Genomic DNA, 22,604 nt, shown 5'->3' with positions numbered 1-22,604 from the left:
TGAATAAAGTAGCTCGAATTTTGTAAGAGTATATCGGTCATATGATATACAGGTGAATGATACCATACATACTAAGCACAACCCTAGCCAGTGCAGCAAGTTGGAGCAGAGATACAGGCAAACATGGTCTCTGTTATAAGGACTGCTTTGTGAACTCAGCCAGGGCTGGATTGCTTATTGGGAGCTGAGGGAAACAGATGCAGATACATGCTATTAATTCACTTTGCTTATGCTCAGAGGAGCAGATCCAGCTACCATTGATACCAATTGCAACATACACGTATGGTGACTTGGGGAGAAGTTAAACCACCACTTACCTGTGGTGGTGAGGTCTGAAGTCCCATATGTTAGCTGGACATCTCTCCAAGAAACTTACTTGAGCTCAATTGAGAGATTCTGCCTGGCTGCATGCGTAGGGGTGATCTAGGGTAGAATGGGTTCCTTGCTCTGTGACAAGATTTAGCTCAGACCAGTAAAAGTATTTGAGCTTTAGGAATAAAAAGGTGCTACGTAAATAAACATTTATTTGGGATTTTCAGAAGAACTCAGCATTGGTCCAACTCTACTTCTATTGGAATCAATGGAATCTTTAACAATGATTTCAATGGGATCAGAATCAGACCAGTGTTGCTTGCTTATGAAAACTCTGCCCACAGTGCCAAATCCTACAAACAGTTGCCAGCATATGTATGGTGGAGTCCAGGGGTACTACCAGAAGATGTAAAGATGTGGAGTAGTGACTTTTTTTTTTTTAGGATCAGACTAAAATATTAGCCGTTAGATGAGATAAAGGCCTAGACTTTTCTTTTTGTACTCAGCCCTGAATATGGGGGTGGGGGGAGAGAGAGGGGGAAATGCGCAGCTGCACTTTTCAGAAAGAGATCTAGGAGGCATTGTGATAGTCACAATTTCTTCCATGCCCCACTCTTCCTCTGAGATAGAAACAGTAATTAAATGCAACTCCTGAAAGGGTGCAGCTCACTTCCTCCTGCTGGCCCAGCCAGCTTGTTGGCCATCATAGGTTAATGGCAGAAGGTTAATGGCAGAATCAAGAATCTACCCATTTCTCACCCCTCTCCATCCTCCACTTGCCCTCTGGAGTTGGTGCATCTAGGATGTAGCCCTTGAGCTCTGCACAGGTACCACCCAAATCCCAGGTAGCCTTAATGTGACCACAGGGAGGCATTAGGGGGCGGGGCTTACAGCCCATTGGTTGCTTTGTGTGGCTCTATTTGGGATAACGTTCCATCCCTAAATAGGCTGCAGAACTACTGAACCTACTTCCTGCTAAAATAAGGTTTATGTGGGTGGATGGGTGATTTGTTGTTTTTTGGGGGGAGGGAGGTGGGGAGGGTAGTTAGTAGCTGTTAAGGATTGGGCTGAGGGAATCACCTATTCTCAGATCCTCAATATTATTTCTAGGTGAAGTTTCTTTAGGTTACTATTGATCTGTATTTTACATGACGAGTTAGCATACAATATCTTCCACATAACTACCGTTAACTAAAGCACTTTGCCAAACTGTTGATCCTACTAGGGCTTTGTTGTACATGGTCATTGTTAAAATTCCCTCCTTTTGATGTTGCGAGGTAGAAGGCTCTATTCCAAAACCTCAAAGGAGGGTTTAACACTTAGCATTTTGTGTAACTACTATATTTTCAAGTCCTTTATTATATCCACTTCTCTAGCTCTTCAATTATTTTAAAACCAATGAAAAAAGATGGGGGTAATAAGATAAAGCTTCTCTGCTTTAAAGGTTTGGAGCCATACTATACCCAAGAAAAATTCACGTAGCGTTAGCTCTAACCTTTGAGGTTGTAGCCTTCTAGCTTTTGTCCTGAAACATTCAATAATGAGAGAGTGAAATTTATTTAAACATATTGTTTCCCCTTTTAGCTCATTTGTAAGACTCAAGGCCTGACCCTGCATGGTTAATAGGAAGTTACTAGGAGCTCCAGCTGCTCAGCATCTCATAGTAGGTGTGCAACATTCCGCAGATTAGAGCCCTTATTAAAGTACCTCATCATTTAAGCCTTTGTCATAACATGCCAGGCTGAAGGGACTGTTAGTTTAAATTGAAGGACTATAGTTAAACTATAAGGATATGTTATTTCGTGTTCTCTGTCGCCAGGGCTCTTGCTTTCTCAGTGTCTCATTGCAGTGGATGTTCAGGATGGACTGAGCTAATCTTCTTGTGCACAACTCTCTTGGAATTCTAAAACACCTTCAGGAGGGAGCTTTCTATTTCTAATAAATTTTCTATTTCTATTCTATACGAAACAATATACTAGCTGGTTATAAACTCCTCTCTGGAGGGGCATTAGAAGTCTGTTTCGTGAGGAACTTCTGTCTAACGTAACATTTAAATCACTACCCTTTAAAAATTTTAACAAAAAAACCTACTGCTCACTTTTTATCTTGTCCAATGTCAAGGGTTGCTGGAAAAGATAAGGCTATACTTAACAAGGAAACCATTTTCTTCTTTGGAAGAAAGAAGGAAGTTTGACCATGAGTTTGCCATGTCCACTTCATTCCATGGGGTGCAACATATCATCCAAACCCGGAGCAGGATACGAAAGGTCCTGTGGATGTTAGTGGTCCTGGGCTCTATCACCATTGTCGCTTGGCAAATCTGGAATCGATTCACCAATTATTTCAGCTGGCCAACCACAACTTCAATAGTAGTTCAGTATGTGGAAAACATTGAGTTCCCTGCTGTGACTTTTTGTAACTTGAACAGGTAAGATACATCTAATACATGCTGCAATAAAAGATCTCTTTAATGTCCTAAAAGGCATAATTATTCTGCAAAACATCTATTCAAATAAAAACGAAACACTTGGACAGCCTACAGTCAATTTTCAACCTGGTGGACAGGGACTTAGTTTCATGCTGCTAGCGGGAGTTGACTGAATAGAAGAAATTCCTGAGAAAAATTTTAAATATCTTACTCCACTCAATACATCTGACTGCTCACAGAGCACAGTTCAAGGATACAATCGGCAAAGTATGTTGTTCAGCATTAAGGGCCATATCCTATTCGGTTTATTCAAGTGAGCAGCTCTTGACTTATTTGAACAAATTAGGTAAGTAAGACAAGCAGAGTTTGGCTCTACAGGCTATTTCCCATAGTTCTGGGTAAAATATTTAACTGAAGAGGAAGACATTTGAGTATCAGGGAATTTTTGACACTGAATTTCACTACAGAAGAGAGAGATTTTACATTGTTTTAATACCTCTCAGGTCAGGTGTCAGACTCAGTGTGGGTCATCAGAAATCATACTTTACTGACAGGTAGAATGTACATACATTATATAACCACAGGGTCATGAGCATATTTAGGTGACAGATGCTCATCCTGTAATCTTTTCTCAGGGATTGTTGCCAATCCCATCACAGAGACCAAACATATAGGCCAAAATTTGCAAGCCTAGGAGGCTAAAACTAGGCTTCTAAATCCTTTTTTAAGTTCCTACATAGAAGAAACCTGATTTTCAGAGGTGCAGAGCCCCAGCAGCTCCCGTTGATGTCAGTGGGTTGATGGGTGTTCAGCACTTCTGAAAACTGGGTAACTTTTATTTAGGAAATCATTTCAGGAATCTACGCTTGAAAATATCGGCCATAATTCCCAAATCAGTTTAAAGTGCAATAATATTTATATACTTCACACAGATTCAGCTGGATACTTTTTAAAATAGTATATTGAACCTCATTACTATAGCAACCATTAGGTCCAATCTCAGAACCATTCAGTGTTTCCCCACAATGTTTCATCGGGGAAATGAGCTTTGCCGTCTCCAATCTCCCAGCAGAATGAGTCACAGGTTTAACTTTCAGATGTCTGAGGCTCCCCTGACCCTCAGTCCCTCCAGTTATTAAGCCATAGCATTCAGAGTAGCAGCCGTGTTAGTCTGTATTCTCAAAAAGAAAAGGAGTACTTGTGGCACCTTAGAGACTAACAAATTTATTAGAGCATAAGCTTTCGTGAGCTACAGCTCACTTCATCGGATGCATCCGATGAAGTGAGCTGTAGCTCACGAAAGCTTATGCTCTAATAAATTTGTTAGTCTCTAAGGTGCCACAAGTACTCCTTTTCTTTTTAAGCCATAGCAGTTAGTGTTGCAGAAAATGCAATGCCACCACTAGAATCCCATTTAGAAAGCAAAATATACTACAAAATGATTAAACTAAGTAGGCAAGGTAATCACATATGCACCATGAAGAGAGTGGGTGGTGGGACATACTATAAAAATACAATGCAGTTATTGTAACTATAGCTGCAGAATGTTATAGTTACTTATCAGCAATTCAGACCATGACAGCTGGCTACTAACACGTCAGTTTGCTTCAACCCCCATCTGTTCATTTCAATCTTTATTATTTCTTTCTGAATTTAGTTAGCAGTCCTACTTTTGGAGAAAATGACAGTCATGGATGTGGTGTGCTTTCAAAAGTAAAATTACAACCAAAGTTAACCCAGGAAGTAATAGATCTTGTTGAAACTCAACAAAATGCTTTCTACCCATCCAGCCCACTATTTTTTAGATATTAAGGTCCATTTGGTCCATTTATTATCCTGCAGTATAAGGATATTTTCATATTAGTATTAGCATAAAATAGCAGTCCCAGAACAAGTCACATAGTAATGGCTTATTATTCTCTGTTCAACACCTTAAGTTCAAATCTACAATGACTGTTCAGCAAATCCCTAATTCATGTCGCCATAAAAGCATTTAACATTTTATATGGGAAAGGTGTTTTTAGGCCCCATAATATTTTAGGATTTTTAAACCGATGCTAGGTGTTAGATCCCCACCACCACCCATGATTTATACCACTGCCTGCCACCAGGCTTCCTAGTAGTGGATGTCGGCTGTGCAAGATAGTTAGAACCTCCTCTACTCTAAGAAGTTGTGGATGTATACGGTAGGTACAACCTCTTCTGCTGAGACACTGCTGTAAACAGACCAGACTGTCTAAGTGATGCATCGGGATATTCTTAGTTTTCAGGCACACAGGGTAACTTGATTTATAAAAAACAAGATTGTGTTATCCATTCATTGTAATGCAGAGTAAGGTGTGATTCTGGTGGCCTAGACAATTAGTGTTTGGGGGAGAGTTTCAGAAAAAATACTGCTGCTGCTGTTATAACTGTTTTCTTTCCTACAGATTCCAAACCCATGCAGTAGCCAACCTCAGTATCATTTTTTTCCTTTGGAGCATTGTGTCTGGAGTTCTTCGTGCATTTAGTATTGACAAAAAGTTCTCTCAGGAGCTAACGGATTTCCTTCAGGGAAACCAAAACTTCAGCATTAAAGAGTTTACAAGGAATAATGGCTTTTATCTCAACAACAGCACTTTGCTAGAATGTGATTTTTTTGGGCAGCCATGTTACCCAGAGGTAATATTTTTGCTTTTATCCTAAGAGTAACACTGTAACTAAAATGTAATATTGTCTCAAAAATAGGCTGTTTATAGGTCTTATCAACAGTCACGAAATGAAACTAATCTGAATCACCAAATGACACTGTGGTGGGTAAGTCTAATTTTTCAAAGGCCACCTTTCAAGTGCCTCACAAGACCTGATCCTGCAGACCTTATATATGCAAAATAAATCTCCCACTGATTTCAGTAGGAGTTTCTGCACACGGCTAATCAATGGGATTACTCATGTGCTTAATTTTAAGCACATGCCGAAGTGCTAGTCAGGGCTTTACTCCTCCCATGAAAACGTATCAATTACGTGCAGAAACAAGAGGGATGCTTAAACAAAGCCAAAGTCAAATTTTTAGAATTTTTGAGCAAAAACAAAACAGAGGGCCTGATTTCTAACCTCACTTTACACCTATTTTATATCAGTGTACTTCAATGGAGTCACTCCCAATTTACACTAAAGTGAGAACAAAATTAGATCGACAATCTTTCAGTTTCACCGAACCTTTATTGAGAACCTACAGCATGCTTAGAATTACTGATAGGGTTGTGTTGACTCTAATTTAAAATATATTAGCAGTAACAACAAGCCCTTGTAGTTAAGACTCCAAAGCAATGAAAGACAATCAAAACAGCAAATGTATTTAGTCACACTATTCAGCCCTAATACCATTAGGGTAATATGCAAGTACTAGTCCATACTCATCTAGTTTACTATAGCTTCATACATTCACTTGAAACAAGGAGCAGCTACTGAACTAATCATCATCTATTGAAAATTCCCCACCCCACACTGTTCTTCAGACGTTCTTGTTAACTGCTGGAAATGGCCCACCTTGATTATCACCACAAAAGGTTTTCCTCCTTCCCCCCCTCCTTCCTGCTGGAATAGCTCATCTTAAGTGATCACTTTCCTTACAGTGTGTATGATAAAACATTGTTTCATGTTCTCTGTGTGTGTATATAAATCTCCCCACTGTATTTTCCACCGAATGCATCCGATGAAGTGAGCTGTAGCTCACGAAAGCTTATGCTCAAATAAATTTGTTCATCTCTAAGGTTTCAGAGTAGCAGCCGTGTTAGTCTGTATTCGCAAAAAGAAAAGGAGTACTTGTGGCACCTTAGAGACTAACAAAAGGTGCCACAAGTACTCCTTTTCTTTTTGCGAATACAGACTAACACGGCTGCTATTCTGATACTTGGAAGTGATCACCCATTTCCTTATAGAGAAATCCTGCAAAACTTAACCGGGTTAAAACCAATAGGATCCTATAAAGGTTACTGTAGGTAACCCACAGATTTAACAGAGAATGATAGTCCTTCTACAGAACTCCATAGGCTGGTTTCTCTCAAACAGATCTCATACTGTAGGACTGTTTCTATCAGTGATTTACACACTCAACTGCCATTTTCACAGGATCACAAGCAGATCATTTAGAAAATTTAGGCCATAAACATCTCCTACCCCACTAATTTAGGTTTAGATTCTCTTGTTTCAAATTTTTACTTTTTTGTTTGTTTTCATTGTTTTAAAGGATTTTGAACATGTCTTTACTGAATATGGAAACTGCTTTACTTTTAATCACATGGATCTTCCAGCAAGGAGAAGAGTGAGTGTTTCTGGAAGAGGCTTAAGTTTACTTTTTGATATCAAACAGGTATAGACATCAAAATAAGATATATACCTAAACATCCATTAACTTGTAGCTTCAAAGATTTGAAAGCTTGAAGGGACCATTATGTTAATTGAGTCTGATCTCCTGCATAACAAAGGCCATATAATTCCACCCATTAATTCTTGCATCACTACTTCTGGAGTGAGCTAGATCATATGTTTTAAAAAAGACATCCAATCTTGATTTAAGAATTCAAGTGACAGAAAATCTACCACATCCCTTGGTAAATTGCACAAATGGTTATCATTACATTTGACTTGTATGAAATTAGTAATCCAAGGGCAAATGCAGGATTTACTACAACTTCAAAAACTAGAAGTAATAATGTGAGAATGAAAACTAATTTAAAACATCTTCAAGATAGTGCCTTCAGCTTTATTCACTGACTTATTTGATTTTCCATTAAAGTCTGTTCAGAACTCCAGGAGATAGTCATTTGGGGCCAAATCCTGAGTGGTGCTGAATGTTGACTTCAGTGGGAGCTGCAGGTACTCAATACCAATTAGGATTTGGCCCTAAATTGGTTACCTCAGATCACTCTTGGCAGATTTCATAAAATACCACCACCAAGATACAGAAAACTGTATGGGGAGGGAAATTTTCTAAATGACATAAAGGAAGAAAACTAAAAAAAAATCATCTATGGTAATTTAAAAAAGGGGAGGGGAAGCAGCTGAGCACCAAGTATTTCTTTTTAAGTGATGTAAGGAACAACAGTGGCAGCTTCTGGAGGGAATAATGGGAATTGTGCTGGAACATGAAGACAAGTTGTCATGTAAAGAGATGATTCTCAGGGTTGTGAAAAAAGCTTTATTATCCCTCATTGGAAGTTAGGGAGGGGAGAGGAAAGAAGAAAAATTAATCATTTTGTAAACTGGGAGGAACCTTAGATACCAAAGGACATTGAATTTGATTTACCTTTATATTTGGGTTTTTTTTTTTTAAATTGTCAGAGGTGATTTGTTACCAGTCACTAGAGGTTCAAATCCAAGCAAAATGGTTGGTGCAGCTTTACCCACAGGGTAAATATATATCAAGCCTTTGCTTTTCTAAGGAATTCTTTTTCTACCAGGCACAATTCACTGATGACCCTGCCTTTGGCTTTCTTGATGCTGGTATAATTTATGTTATCCATTCACCTAAAGAACCTCCACGTTTTGATGGTTTAGGCTTATCAACACCAGTAGGTATGCATGCACATGCTGCAATCAGCCAGCTGAAGGTAAGCAATTTGTATCAGCATCATTCCCTATCTTGCAAATGTATAAGTGCATTTCTAATCTGAAAAGTGATAGTAAACTTGATATTTTGAAGGTTCAGTATTTATTATGTCTCAGTGACTTCCAGAGGAAATTTTCTTTGTTTACAAGTAAAAAGCTGAATTCTTTCCTGGTCCCATATCACTAGTAATGCAGATGATACAGACCAAAGTATGTCTGTTTTTAGTTCTACCTTGAAAGCCCATTGAATGCTAGTGCTACAGTGGTACTACTATAATTTGAGACAGTAGTATCTTTATTAATGGGGATGATGCATGAAGAAAAAAAAGCAGCTTGATTTTCAGAACCTAGGCTGGACTGGCAATTAGAAAACAAGCATAATTCTACTTGTGAACTGAGCAAATTTGCTCTAGAAGTCATAGGGACAATAAAAATAGTGCCCGGCCGTATTATATTTAATTACAATTTTTACTGAAAAACACCAGCCTGAAAACAGTGCAGATTTTCTATACTATACGCACAGAGATCAAGGAGATAGTGGATTTTCCGCAGGGATTAAAATTACTCCCCTGTGTTTCTGCTAACTGCACTCTTGGGATGCTGTTTGAAGGCACATTCCCATAGAGCATCCATTTCAGACAGATATTTTAGACCTGCTTAAAGAGGAAGTATTTTGACCACTATCCTATTAAACCACAAAATGTGTATATATGTGCATTTTAAAAACAAAAATACTCTTCAAGAATACAGTTTTCTGTTTCTCCTTCATCAGTGGACAAGATAGCTAGAAAATCAAAAAGAGCAACAGTCAAATTCTCTTCTCACTGAATTTAGGATTTGACCCTGGAAATTCTGCTTTCTGAACTGTTTCAAGGTGCTAGTGTTATCACCAACTCTTGAACTCAGTTCTTAGAGAGGAAGTAAGTCCCTGATCTTGCAATGAAACCAGTCAGAGTGGACCCTTCTTCCTTGTAGAGCCCTACTGAAGCCCAATCTTCCAGGGTTCAGAGTAGCAGCCGTGTTAGTCTGTATTCACAAAAGAAAAGGAGTACTTGTGGCACCTTAGAGACTAACAAATTTATTTGAGCATAAGCTTTCGTGAGCTTCAGCTCCAGGGGTTTGTGCCATCAGATTGCACAGCAGAATCAGGATCTCTGAGAGGAACCGCTACATTATTTTTTAAAATTAGTTTGATTTTTTAAACTATACTTTGTTACTAATTTGAGATTATTTTTGACAGCAATTCTGCTTAACTTTTACTCAAGTGTCAGTTAACAAGATATCAGATAAAGCTCTGTATTTAAAATAATGACAAGGATGTTTTAAAGAATGCTATTTTTTAATCTAAAGACAGTTAGCCAAGAATACCCTTGGGGAGAGTGCAATCCTAACATCAAACTTCAGCACCACAAGATCTATAGCACCTATGGATGTTTGCAGGAATGTAAGGCCAGGCACATACAGGACAAGTGTGGATGTTTGCCATTTCTGCTTCCAGGTACTTTTTTTGAGACATGCTACATTTGTGCTTCAAAAGGTGCTCTGTGGCTCTTTTTAAATATTCTGCCTTGTCAAGTTTTACTTTCATTTAGAGAGCTCAGTCATCTCAGAATCCTGAACCCAGCTAGTACAGGTTGAAAAATGTAATAAAGTTTTAATGAATATTTTAAATTTCATTTTTTGTGTCAAATTTTGATGGTTTTAGTGAAAGGCATTGAAAAGGTTTGACCAGTTCTAAACCCAACATCTGCTCAGACATCAGCCTTCTGATGCACCCTGAAAATGTTAATGAACATCCAAGATTACACCACAAACCTGTAATAGCTTCTGTCTTGTCTTTAAATTGACCCCTAAAGCACTGGGGTTAAAGCACTTGACTCAGCTGATGGGGATTAGCAGGACTGTAATATATGTGTTTTGCTCAAAACTTCAAAACGCTCAGAGTGAGCTCTCTTGAATCACATGGCCATCAACAAGGGTATTCTGGGTAGATGACTAGATTCACCCCAGGGCAGGGAGGTACACATTGCAAGGGTGTAGATTTTTCATCTAATCTAGTTCAAGCTCTTATTTTATACTATTTACACAGAGACCACCCATCATAAAGAACATACATTAAAACAGATTTTACGTAAACCAGATTATTTCAGTATTAAATAGCAGATGGTTAGCAGCAGCAGCAGCAGGAAATTTATAATATAAAAGGTGAAGTTAGCCTGTGCATTGTATTTAGTATATTCTCTCTAATAACTTATCTAGATATTGGTGTGTAAAGAGGAAGGATTTCCTAATGCTGAAGAAAAGGAAACCCGACTATTGCATCCCTTCTTTATAACTCAGATCATCTATCCCTACACACACTCTCCCGACTCCATGCCACCCTGTTTTCTAGCACTCTAGCACTCAAATAAATCAGAAGAATATCCCCCTTAGTGCTAAGTGCAGAGGGAATTACATCACTTACATTGGATTAAAGGTCTTTTCATTCCCATTGAGTCAGGCAACTTATTAAAGTGCCGAACTTTAGGCACCCACTTTAGAAAGTGTTTGTCTATTGATTCATCACTTTTCTGTAGAGAGTAAACTTAATTGCTCATTAGTAGAGTTGGACAGAATTGTCTAATGAAAGTTTTGTTGGAAAATGCTGGTTCGTCAAACCTGAACCGTTTCATGAGAATGGCTTGAGTTCAACAAACTTTCATTGAATCAGCCAAGATTCTGTCGGAAGTCTGCCTGGCAAGGTGCCAGGGACTCCAGCATTGTAGGGTCTATGGCTCTAGGTCAGATGCACCACTCCGGAGCTTTCCAGGAACTGGAAAGCTGAAGCCCTCTAATGAAGGTTTGGCTCCTGGCTCTGCATCAGACAGCCTGGATGTCCTTAGAACCCCAGCTCAACCCATATCACATAATATAGAAATCAAGGTTACAGATCAAGCATATCTATGAGGAAAAAAAAACTGAAGTGATAAGACACAAAGAAGCCCAGCTGCCTCTGAACAGCTGTGAAAAGGACAAGTTGGCCAAGCAGGATGTGCCAGTAAGGTTAAGATTGGGGTGGAATCCTAGCTCTCCTGAAGTTAATAGGAGCTTTGAAATTTACTTCAATGGGGCCCAGTCTTTAGGCTAGCCTTGCACATAGTTTAAAAACTATCAATCAAAATAGTAAGAAATAATACACACCTCACTTCCTTCCTCCATTTTACTTATGTAATTAAGAACTGAAGTTTCTGACCTTACCTCCCTAAAATATTTGTTTTACATAATATATTGGGTGGATGCCCTGAAGTCAATAGGCAGGATTGATAGACTCACAGCTATAATAAAATTTACTCTTATTTTTAAATTTTACCAAGTTTTTCTGTTATGTGCCATATTATGTTGATAACAATGAACAGTGTTGCACCAAACTGATCTTTCAGTCACTGAAAATGTGGAATAAAGCTGTAGATTTCAAAGGTGTTACTTTGTATTTACACTACTGCAACTGAGAACAGAAACTGACCCACTAGATTTAGTGAAGTAGTTAATTTGAATTTGTATACTCCAAGTTTTAATTATTATTACTACTGTTTTTAAGGAAATGGAACAGAATGTGACCTACAAAAATTCTACAATTGTGTTTCTCCTGCTCTCTGTAAGTAAGTTTAATTAACATATCAATATTTTTCTATTCTTGAGCTTCATTAAAAGTACATTAGATGGCTCCAAGTGTGCACTGGAAAATAGCTAGAAATTGGTAAGAAAATGAATACAACATTGGAAGTGAACTAGAACATATATGGTTAGGTCATTAGACAGTCTCAAAACGAAGACTGGCAATAGGACATTGAATAAATGTCTTTTTTTAAAAAACCTCATTACCCATGTTATGAATGACCCCTTCCATTTTAAAAACAAAGACTGCTTATCTATTCATTTGCACCATTTGTTTGCATTTCTGCATCTCCTGAGTTTGGAAACTGCTGATGAGTCTGCTTCAATTTTCTACTTAGAGACAGCTTTACTTTTTGGGTCTTCTGCCCTAGTGCAAGGCTCTTGCATTTCCAGTGACACAGAGGGTTAGTGAAATTTTTAATCTGTTTTCATGTTTTCACTTTTATTCGTGTTAGGTTTTGTAAATGTAAACCTTTCACTGAAAACTCTATTCCAGCAATTGTGCTGTAGAAACTTCCTCAGAGGGGTTTTTTGGCCTTTAAGGAAGGATTTATCACTAGCCCATACCCTGCACTTTTACTCAGAGCCCAGTCTGGCTACTCTGGGTCCTGCACTTAAATTCTGCTTCTCTGGTTATTAGAAGTGCTTAGTACTTTAAATATTGGGCCCAAAAATTAGCAGTTACATGTTATTACTATTATACAGCTATCATTTCTTTCTAGTACTAGAATGAATAGATATCTTTGCAGGAGGAAACAAATACATTTTCAGGGAGTTAGACACTCTTATTGCATTTAACAAATCACTTAAAAACTTTAAATTGGAATCATATTTTTTGTTTCTGAAATAAAAATTAGTTCTACATTTGTTAAATATCACAGTAATTCACTTCTAGGTGCAAATGATTAGTGCACACTATATTTGAAAATTGTTAGTCACTTTTACAAAGTGCATTCTTCTATTGCAAGTGATGATGTATTCTCTCTCATCAGTGTTGGAAAACACCTTCTCAATACTGTTTTGTATATCATTACCTGAACTGAATCTTCATTCTCAATGGCATGAAAGTGTAAGAAAAAGCCAATAAGGTCAACTTTTTGCTTCTTTTGGAAGGCTTCTAAGTGTCAGACACACATGGTTCTCAAATTAAATCTGTTATGACTGAGGCTGGATTTTTGTCACCATTCTTAAGGGAGGCATTGATTCCATAATGTTCATGTTCTTAAATATCAATGATCTTAGACATTTAGGAATTTTAGGGAGGAGGTATTTCAGTCAGTAGATATTCTGAGAAGGAGCTGAAAGCTTCAAAGAGAACCTTGAAAGATAGAAAGAAAAGGAGTACTTGTGGCACCTTAGAGACTAACAAATTTATTAGAGCATAAGCTTTCATGAGCTCGTTGAAGTGAGCTGTAGCTCACGAAAGCTTATGCTCTAATAAATTTGTTAGTCTCTAAGGTGCCACAAGTACTCCTTTTCTTTTTGCGAATACAGACTAACGCGGCTGCTACTCTGAAACTTGAAAGATAGAATAAAGGTAAACTCTGAGTTTCATGGAAGGTGAATAGGAGAAGAGCTCAGAAACAATATAGCAGTGACACAAAGAACTAGAACAGTAGGCTTTCTCCGAGAGCTTTAATTCCACATTGGGATACAAGATTCTCAGGTGCTAAAAGAAAATAAATAAATATAGCTATTTAATAAGTGCCAAATATTTATTATTTTAAAAAACCCCTACAAAAACCACATTTGAGATCCATGTTGAGTTTACCAAGGTTTTCTCCAGGGAAGCAACTTTTATATTATGATTACAGTGAAGGTAATAAATTCTGACCAGATCTTCAAGTCCATTTCCCCTGAATGCATGAAGTTGTCTCCATGTAGACAATATAGCCTATATACACCCAACCTTGGCAGAAAAGGCAAGGAAGTGCCAAAATTACTAACACAGTTTATGTTAGTTACACCAAATTGAAAAGTTAAAGTTTATTTAGGAAAACCACTGTCTGAGGGCCACATACTATTCTAAATCTTTTTAGTGTGCTTAGCATAGGAAAGGGGGAAGAGGGGCAAAGGCTGGCCACTCCACTGATGAGACTATCTAAAATAGAATTTGCTGTGGCCATGCTCCCTGGCATTTCCCACATCCTACAGAAAAATTCACCTTACACTTGGAGTAGGGGAGCATTTGTTATGAGAGCCAAGGGAGATCCTATAAACTTGTACTTCTTTATGCTATTTCAGCAGCATAAAGGGAACACAGTGCCAGGCTGAATTTGTATAAAAGACTTAAAAATCCTGTCTATAGAATTTTGACAATTTTAACAGTTTTCTAGTACAGTGACTTTTCCTAAGAATTGCCATGACAAAATGACAACCCTACATGTGGAATTACTCATTGTCACAATGACCATACAGATCTGAATATCTGTGACTTCAAGTAACAATGCCAGAATGTAGAAACACACAAAAGAAGCGTAAGACAGACAGAATGGATTCTGTCTACACCAAAAATGTTGCACATACCGTGCTTTAACAGGGATTCTTCTCAGATAGTGTAAAACAACGGGATTATCAAAATGGAAATCTATTAAATGGACAAAATGTTCTTACTGAGATTTGCAAGATAATCATCAAGAACTAACAAACTTTAGCCCACAGAACATCGACACCAATCCTGCAATCACTTCTGCACACAGAGAAACTCCATGATAAAAGGTCAGCAAGACATGGTCCAATGGATTAGCCTTGAGCCTTAGTGGCAGAAGACCTACATTCCCATTTCCAGCTCTACCATGAACTTTCTGTGTGCACAAATTGTTTATAAGGACCTGAGCATCCAGCCTCTCACTGAAGTGAGTGAGAATAGCAGGTTCTGAGCACCTTTGGGAAAAAAGAAAATCAGGCCGTTAAGAGTCCTGTGCCTCAGTTTCTACCTCTATAAAATGGGAATAATAATACTTATTCACTTTTGTAAAATGTTTTGGGATTCACATATAAAGAGCCATCTATAAAGACTATGTTACTTATTGGAATCAATTCTATGCATTAGTTTCCCAAACTTCCTTTGTATAAAATGAAATATTACAAACTTCACATTCCTTTGAACACACATTTGTATTGATTCATTTTCCTGAAATTTCAGATAACATAGAACTAATGGGACTATGTACGGTGGGAACCCACAATTCCACTTGTCCTGTGCCTTGTGAAGAAACAGATTATCCCACCACTGTCACCTATTCAAGTTTTGTGAATGAAAAAGCCTTAAAATTCCTTTCCACAAAGCTGAAGAGAAGACCAGAGTATGTCAGGTAATCTTATTTAAAACTTTGTCTTTACGAGGAATATTCTGGATCACTTACAGATGCCATCTTTATTGATTTATTTCCAGGGCCTGACTAAAATGTGAACTCTGTTCAGTTACATGAGCTCTTGCTTTGTATACAATATTAAGAACAATGCCTACAATAGATGTGAAGTATGCTCATGGGAAATTGACCAAGACACAGTATTTTATTGTTGTATACCTGTTGCTATGTGGGTATCAAATTAGATACCTGAGACCACTAGTCTCATAGGTTATTTTCCCCTGCAGTGACCCCCATATTAGAATTATTATAGCCGTCAAGTTTTAGAACCCCTCCCACACCTAGCCATAAAGAAAGAGGTTGTGGTTGTGATCCTCCTGAAACCTGTTAATAACCCCAAGGAAGAGAGTTTGTACAATAGGCAATACTGAGATCTTGATCCTGATACAACTGAAGTCAATGGTACAATGCCACCCTACATCAGTGGAAGCAGGATTTTTCCTTCCCTAATGATAAAGTAGAAGTAAAAACCTGAGGAAAATGAGCTGTTCACTGCTATGGGTTGAAGGTTACAGGTCGAATGTTGAGTTTTATCAATATTAGGCTAACTATAATTCACCCCTCACACAGAGTACTCAGATAATATTTGATGCTGTATCAATTCCCAAGAAAAAGTAGATAAGGCAGATAATACAGTACTATTTACTAGATTACCAAATATTGTATAACATACAAGTTTTTCAAAAGGGAGACCTTCACTTGGGAAAGAGATCTTTCAGATGCTTGTGTAATCTACTTTATCAGTTGGTTCAATAATATATACATCACATACCTACATAATCTTATAGATGACATTAGCTCAATAATTCATAGATTCATAGATATTAAGGTCAGAATGGACCATAATGATCATCTAGTCTGACCTCCTGCACAATGCAGGCCACAGAATCTCACCCACCCACTCCTGTGATAATAAAGATCTCTGTTTAGCAAATGTATGAACTAATGTAATCTAACTAATTTCTCCTTAAATTTGCAACAGGAAAAACATGAGCAAGCACTTGATATAGTCTGTTTTGATAAATTCTTACTGGATTTACTTACTAAAAGTAGTCTTCAAGTCTGGAAGAAGAGAAGAATTTGTAGAACATGACATTAGGAAATGCAGAACCCAATTGTCAAAGGGTCTTTAACTCAGTACATAAAAACTCTTTGTATATCTGTAAGCACAATTAGAAGCACAAGTACAGTAGAACCTCAGCGTTATGAATACTTTGGGAATGGAGATTGTTCATGACGCTGAACAAAATGTTATGGTCATTCTTTCAAAAGTTTAGAACTGAACATTGACTTAATACAGCTTCGAAACTTTACTATGCAGAAGAAAAATGCTTCTTTTAACCATCTTTAATTTAAACTAAACAAGGACAGAAAGTTTCCTTATCTTGTCAAAATTTTTTTTAAAACTTTCCCTTTATTTTTTATATTTAACATGGTACTGTACAGTATTTGCTTTTTCTTTTTGTCTCTGCTTCCTGATTGCATACTTCCAGTTCCAAATGAGGTCTGTGCTTGACTGGTCAGTTCATAACACTGGTGTTGTAATTGATATTCTACTTTAAAATGCAATAGATGTGAACAGGTGCATGGACAGATACTATATACACAAAAGATTGTAGATGTTTTAAAGAATTATTTGGAAGTTTAGAATATCCAAGTTGCTTAATTGTTTGCGAGAGTGTTGAATTTCTTGTTCTTGAAACCATGGTTAAACGTGTATTTTGCACGTGAACACAGGGCATACAAAAGGCATGCGAATTAAGCACATTATTAAAATAAATCTATATTAAGCCATTGAAAATTCCACAACAACAACATGTATTTCACTTTGTCAATTATTTTATTGTTTTTAAACATTAGACAAACCAGCAATTACTCAATTAACCAAGTCAAAATACCAAAAATTATTCTGTTACCAAGTCTGTAGCCAATATGAATCAAGACAATATATTAATTAGTACATACCATAAATTACCAAATGTAGGGATCTATTGATTTTTGAGGATGTAAAAGGGTAGAGCTAACTATTTACAGCCTTATTACAAATATACACAATAGCAACTCCTCAGTAATGCTTGGAAGCATAAATTAATAGGATCCATTAACAGATGGATGTATTGTGATTATCAGATGTCATGTACAGTCTAGAATGGTCATCTGATGAGATTGCAGAAGAAAATCTTGGGCAGCAAATACTTCATTTTCAGTGAAAGTGGGTAAATGAGATACCTTATATCGTTACACCTAAAAATTGTAGTTATGAGTTTCCATAGAGAATTCACATTATTAAAAACCATGACCACATCTGTGTTTAACAATATTTCCATTTGACAAATTAAAGTGAAACACTTATTTTTGTGTTCTAATCTACAGTGATTATGGAAAGAACTCTTAGGATCTCTGTGATTAAAGGTGTCTATTTAGCAGCTATATGGAATCTCTTTCCTGTTAACTATGGCATCATAGGGCCAGAGTCTGATATCCTTATTCTCACTGAGTAATGCCATAGGCCCGATCCAGAAAAGACTTAGTCATGTGCTTAATTTTACACACTGAGTAGCCCCAATGAAGTAATGGGGCTAATGGCAGAGGACAAAAGTCACACATGTACATAAGTCATTGCAGGATTGGGGCTCTAAGTAGCCTGGTCTACACTTCCTAGGCTGGCATAGCTATGGCGCTCAGGGCCGAGTGCCATGCTATTCCAATCTAGCCCCCAATGTATATGCAGCTAAGTCAACAGAAGAATACCATCAACATAGCTCCTTGGGGAGATGGAGTTCCTACAGTGACAGGAAACAAACATTTGGCTGCGGTACTCTCATGACTGAGCTATGGGCTATTTTGATGTGGGGCTACTTCAACCTCGCTTTTTGAAGGTGTTCTATTTTGGATAAATAGTTAAGAGTCATTAGGCCAGAAACTCTATAGCCTGATGGTTAGGGCACCCACCTGGAAGGTGCAAGGCCCTTTTCAAATCCCCTCTCTCTCAGGTAGTGGGGGGTAGAATGGGGCGGGGGGGCAAAGAGAATTAAAACCAACTCTCCTACATCCCAGGTGAGTGCTCTTACCATTGGGCTAAAAGTTATGAGATAGGTAGTGACTCCTCCTGCTTCTCCAGCCAGCTTTTGAAGGGGACCCTATGTGGTAGGCAGCCTCTGAGTGTGCCTACCAGATTGGGCCTCCCAGGTGAGATAGGTGCGCCTCCATCTATCTTCCCCTGGTTCATGTATTGGTGGGAACCAGGCATCCAGATGCCTAGAGCAATACACCAGCGCACATTCCCATAGGCAAAAACTTAGGCTACTTTTACAGTGGAAAAATTTAGCGCCTACATCATTTGGCAGCAGATGAACATTGGTCTTCTGGATCACATTGTAGCCTAAAACTCTGATTTATGTGCCTATATTTGGGGTTTAGGTGCCTAAGTACCCTTGTGGATTGGGGCTCTGCTTCATATCTTCGTCCACCCAGGCTTACTCCCTATAATACGGTCTTCAGCCCTGATCCCTGCATGGTTGGATCCCTATACTTGCGCAGAGTTCACTATATGAAAGGGGTTTTAAGAGGGAAATTCTGGCTGTACCTCCACAGTTATGAACAGACAGGCTTCCAGCACTTCACAAGAGAGTTTGTTCCACACTCTAGTAGACAACTGGTAGGAAAATTTCCCTATCATCTTAAATTCACTTTTGTCAATTTCATTTCATTGCACTTTGACATTGACAATCATTCCTGTAACATTTTTCCAGTAGGAATTTAATTTCTAACTATACATTTAATGATAGAAATAAGTAGCAGTACTGACTGTCAAATTATACTATATTTGTGTTTGTCTTCAGGGAGAATCTTGTATATATTGACATTAAATATCATAATCTGAACTACAAAATGACTCGGCAGCAGAAAGCCCGGGGTGTGTCCGAGTTGCTTGGTAAATATCATTGGTTAATATTTATTTTTCTTTCAAATCTATTCTTTTTCCAGACACTCCGGTCAAGTTTCTGAGCAAGAGTAATGTCCACTTTATTCTATCAGCAACTGTCAATCTCCGTTCCAGCACTTAGGTTCTAAGAAGAATGTGCTGCTGTCCCATTAAAAGGCTCAGTAGCATAGACAGTACCTCTAATGGAGATTAAGAGCCATAATCTGCTTCATTGTACCTAGGTCAGTTCTGGGGACAGTGATCGCTTTTACTAAAGTTTTCTTTAAAAAATTGTAAATACTGTACAATGAGTTATGTTGGGTTGTAGGTTTTATTTTGAATATTTCTCCCATTAACATTCAAAAAACAGTTAAATGATGACTTATGTATAATTAGTGTATTTAGTACTTGAATCTGGCAGGGTTTTCTTTGCTTGCTAGACTAAACCAAAAGCTTAGGCTGACATGCATTTATTTTCTTCTATTACAGCTGACATTGGTGGCCAACTTGGTTTGTTTTGTGGAGCTAGTATGATTACAGTCATAGAAATTGTTGAGTATGTTTTCACCAACTTCTGTTGGCTGTGTGTCTTTCTTCTACTGAAAGCTCCAGAAATGCCCCGGTGGAATATTCCAGCCCAGAACGAGCAGACAGACAAGAAGAGAATACAAGAATGCTAATGGCTTGTCAAGGCACAAAGCCTCACTGTCTCCTGGAACTTGCCTTCATTTTTAATATATTAAGAGAAAATTGATATTTAACCTCAACTGGTTTTCCCCACTTAACAGCTATAAATAACACAACAATGGAATTCTAAACAATAGTCATTGGAAAGACTCTGTTTCTTTCTCTTACGATGACAAATGTAATCTTTATCTAACCCAATATAATTTTTAGTGGCTGAGCAAATGGTTTATGCTGGCACATAACACTATTGCATGTATGACAGAGTTGAAGACTCTTGCAGTTTGGGTAAGCTAAATTAATGGTCTTACAGAGATAATTTCAGCTCTCCAGGGTCACTCTCCACCACTCTCAAACAAATCTTCCTAATAATTATTATTACAGAAGTGATGATGCACTGCTAAAGAAGAGGGTATCCCCACTGACCACAGGACTTTTTGCTGCAGTCCACCAGCAATTAGGGTTAAATGTCCCATTACAAAGTCTATGGAAGTTTTGCCATGAAACTAGCTCAATGGAATTAGGAGTTGGCCCCTAATGCATAACAAGATTTAAATTAGTGTGTGTCAGTCCCAAATTAGATAAATAAATAAAAACCTGTGGGTCAACCTACCATAGTGCTTAGAAAGGCAAGAATACCCTTGGCATTTGCCCTTAATGAGAGTGAGAGCTGGGAAAGGATAACCAAAACTTGACATTCTTGGTCTCCTTAAACACAGCTTGTGGTAAGCATGTGACTTTTTGTATTGAAAAAAGTATTAAAAGGTTATAATTAAACTACTGTAAAAGGTTACTCACAGTTAATTACCTTATCTCACATACTTATTTCCACTAATAACAGACTCAATAAATACAGTAAATGAAGAGACTTCAGGGTGACTTAACAAAGTTTCCAAAATTATTAAACAGATTGATGAGGATTAAGGTCCAAGTCCTGTGGAAATTAACAGAAAGAGCCCAATTGTTTTGGACTTGGATCAGACCTAACTGTACATACTTATGAAATGTTCAAAATCTTGTTACTACAGTTAAAGAATTAAGTGCAAATAAGAGTTCTCAGCCAGAGAACTTCATGTATAAAGTAGTCAAGATGGAATAAGCTACCGGAGAAATTTATGATGGAAGCAAAATGTAAATGGACAAAACAAAAACTTTGATAGCAGAAATCTTAAAGTTGTGTTTACTAAAGTGTATTACAGTTTTTAAAAAACATAACTATTTAAAAATTATGGAAATTAATAGGGAAGGTCTGTATTTATAATAACCAGAGCTTCAGACATTTTTGAAGGCAGAGGACCATATTTTGCCCCGATTTAAACTCTCAGTTACCCCACTGAAGTCAGTGAATTTGGTCTCCTAATGCAAATGAAAATGTGGAATTTGGACAGGATAGTAATGAGCCATTTTTAAAATAGAGACAAACTGAAATTTGTAGTCAACATTTCAAAATCAGAGTCATTTCTTTTTAAGCATCTTGTTATTCAAAATTAGTTTGACCTATTCTCTTGAAACCTCACAGACAATTCTCCTTAGCTTTCAAAGTGAATTCTGGCACTTTTCAGGCCTAACCAGCTTTGCTAGCCAATAGTTCCATAGTTCCAATAGTTAAATTGGGTTTATAATTAAACCTGGTAGTAACATGGAGAAATTGTAACCTTTAAGGCACTGATCTGCATGATTTCAGATCACTACAAAAATTATAAACCCATATGAATAGTCCACAAAGTGTACTCCTCTATTCATGTGGCATGTCAATATGGTGTATATAGTCCCATTTATACTGTGCCTCTCTGAGCAGCCACACAGTACTGTATGACTGGCAAATTCAGATAATTTCTACATTGCAGAAGCAAAGTGGATACGATCTTTCCCCAAGGAAGTAATAAATGTATTTATGCAAGCTGTCAGATAAAATTAAGTTTTGACTTAATAAAATTCCATCAGTGGTCAATGACAGACCTAGCATTTCTTTCTGTGACTCTACTTTAAGCCCTGAGATAATCTGTTTCTGCTCTCAAAAAAAGAGAAAAGGCCTCAATTTTACTTCTCAGTAAGTAGGAGTTTGAGTGAACTTAAGGTCAGCATATAGATTGGTGCATAAAAACAGCTAAGGGCATTGCTTGCTGGGAAACCTTTTTTTCCTGGTAATATCAGATCTGGTAATACCAGAGAAACAGTAAGAAGAAGAAATTGCTGTCCTGAGGAGGAGGAGGGGAAAAAAGAGCCTGTCCTGTCATACAGTGGAGCAAAAAGCCAGCAAGATCCCACATTATTTTCTAAGGGAAGACGTATAATTGCTGTAAGACTAGACCTTTACTTTGTGAAATCATGATATTAGAGAACTTAACCCCAACTCCAGTTATGTGCCTATCTTCTCTTAAAAAAAAATCTCATACTATAGCACTCAGTCTTGCTTCTGATACTTATAATGGAACTTAACACCTCAAATCCAAACAGAAAGGAAAGAGTGATTGAACATAATGATCCAGTACAATATAATACTAAATAGAACAAGGTGTTTTGTAAGTGGTACAATAATTTTGCTTTGATGCTCCTAATAACACCGGACTAAACAATTAGTATAGTTTTGCTGTGTGGAAAGTTATCAGGTAGCTCCTTTTTGAGTGAGTGAAAGACAGGA

General features: G+C 37.6%; 1 protein-coding gene across 1 annotated transcript; it reads left to right on the top strand.

The window, feature by feature from the left end:
* Positions 1-1,460: 1,460 nt before the first annotated feature.
* ASIC5 (acid sensing ion channel subunit family member 5) lies at positions 1,461-20,489 on the top strand. Its single transcript, XM_043513847.1, has 10 exons — positions 1,461-1,467; positions 2,434-2,740; positions 5,170-5,401; positions 6,969-7,091; positions 8,182-8,331; positions 9,680-9,827; positions 11,907-11,963; positions 15,129-15,297; positions 19,197-19,288; positions 19,769-20,489. The coding sequence occupies exons 1-10, from the start codon at positions 1,461-1,463 to the stop codon at positions 19,957-19,959; spliced, it is 1,476 nt and encodes a 491-aa protein (XP_043369782.1). The 3' UTR covers positions 19,960-20,489.
* Positions 20,490-22,604: the final 2,115 nt, after the last annotated feature.

Source organism: Dermochelys coriacea, chromosome 4 (assembly GCF_009764565.3).
Source record: "Dermochelys coriacea isolate rDerCor1 chromosome 4, rDerCor1.pri.v4, whole genome shotgun sequence".
Lineage (NCBI taxonomy): Eukaryota > Metazoa > Chordata > Testudines > Dermochelyidae > Dermochelys > Dermochelys coriacea.
Note: the sequence above shows the minus strand (reverse complement) of the source record. Positions and strands in the feature narration are given on the sequence as shown.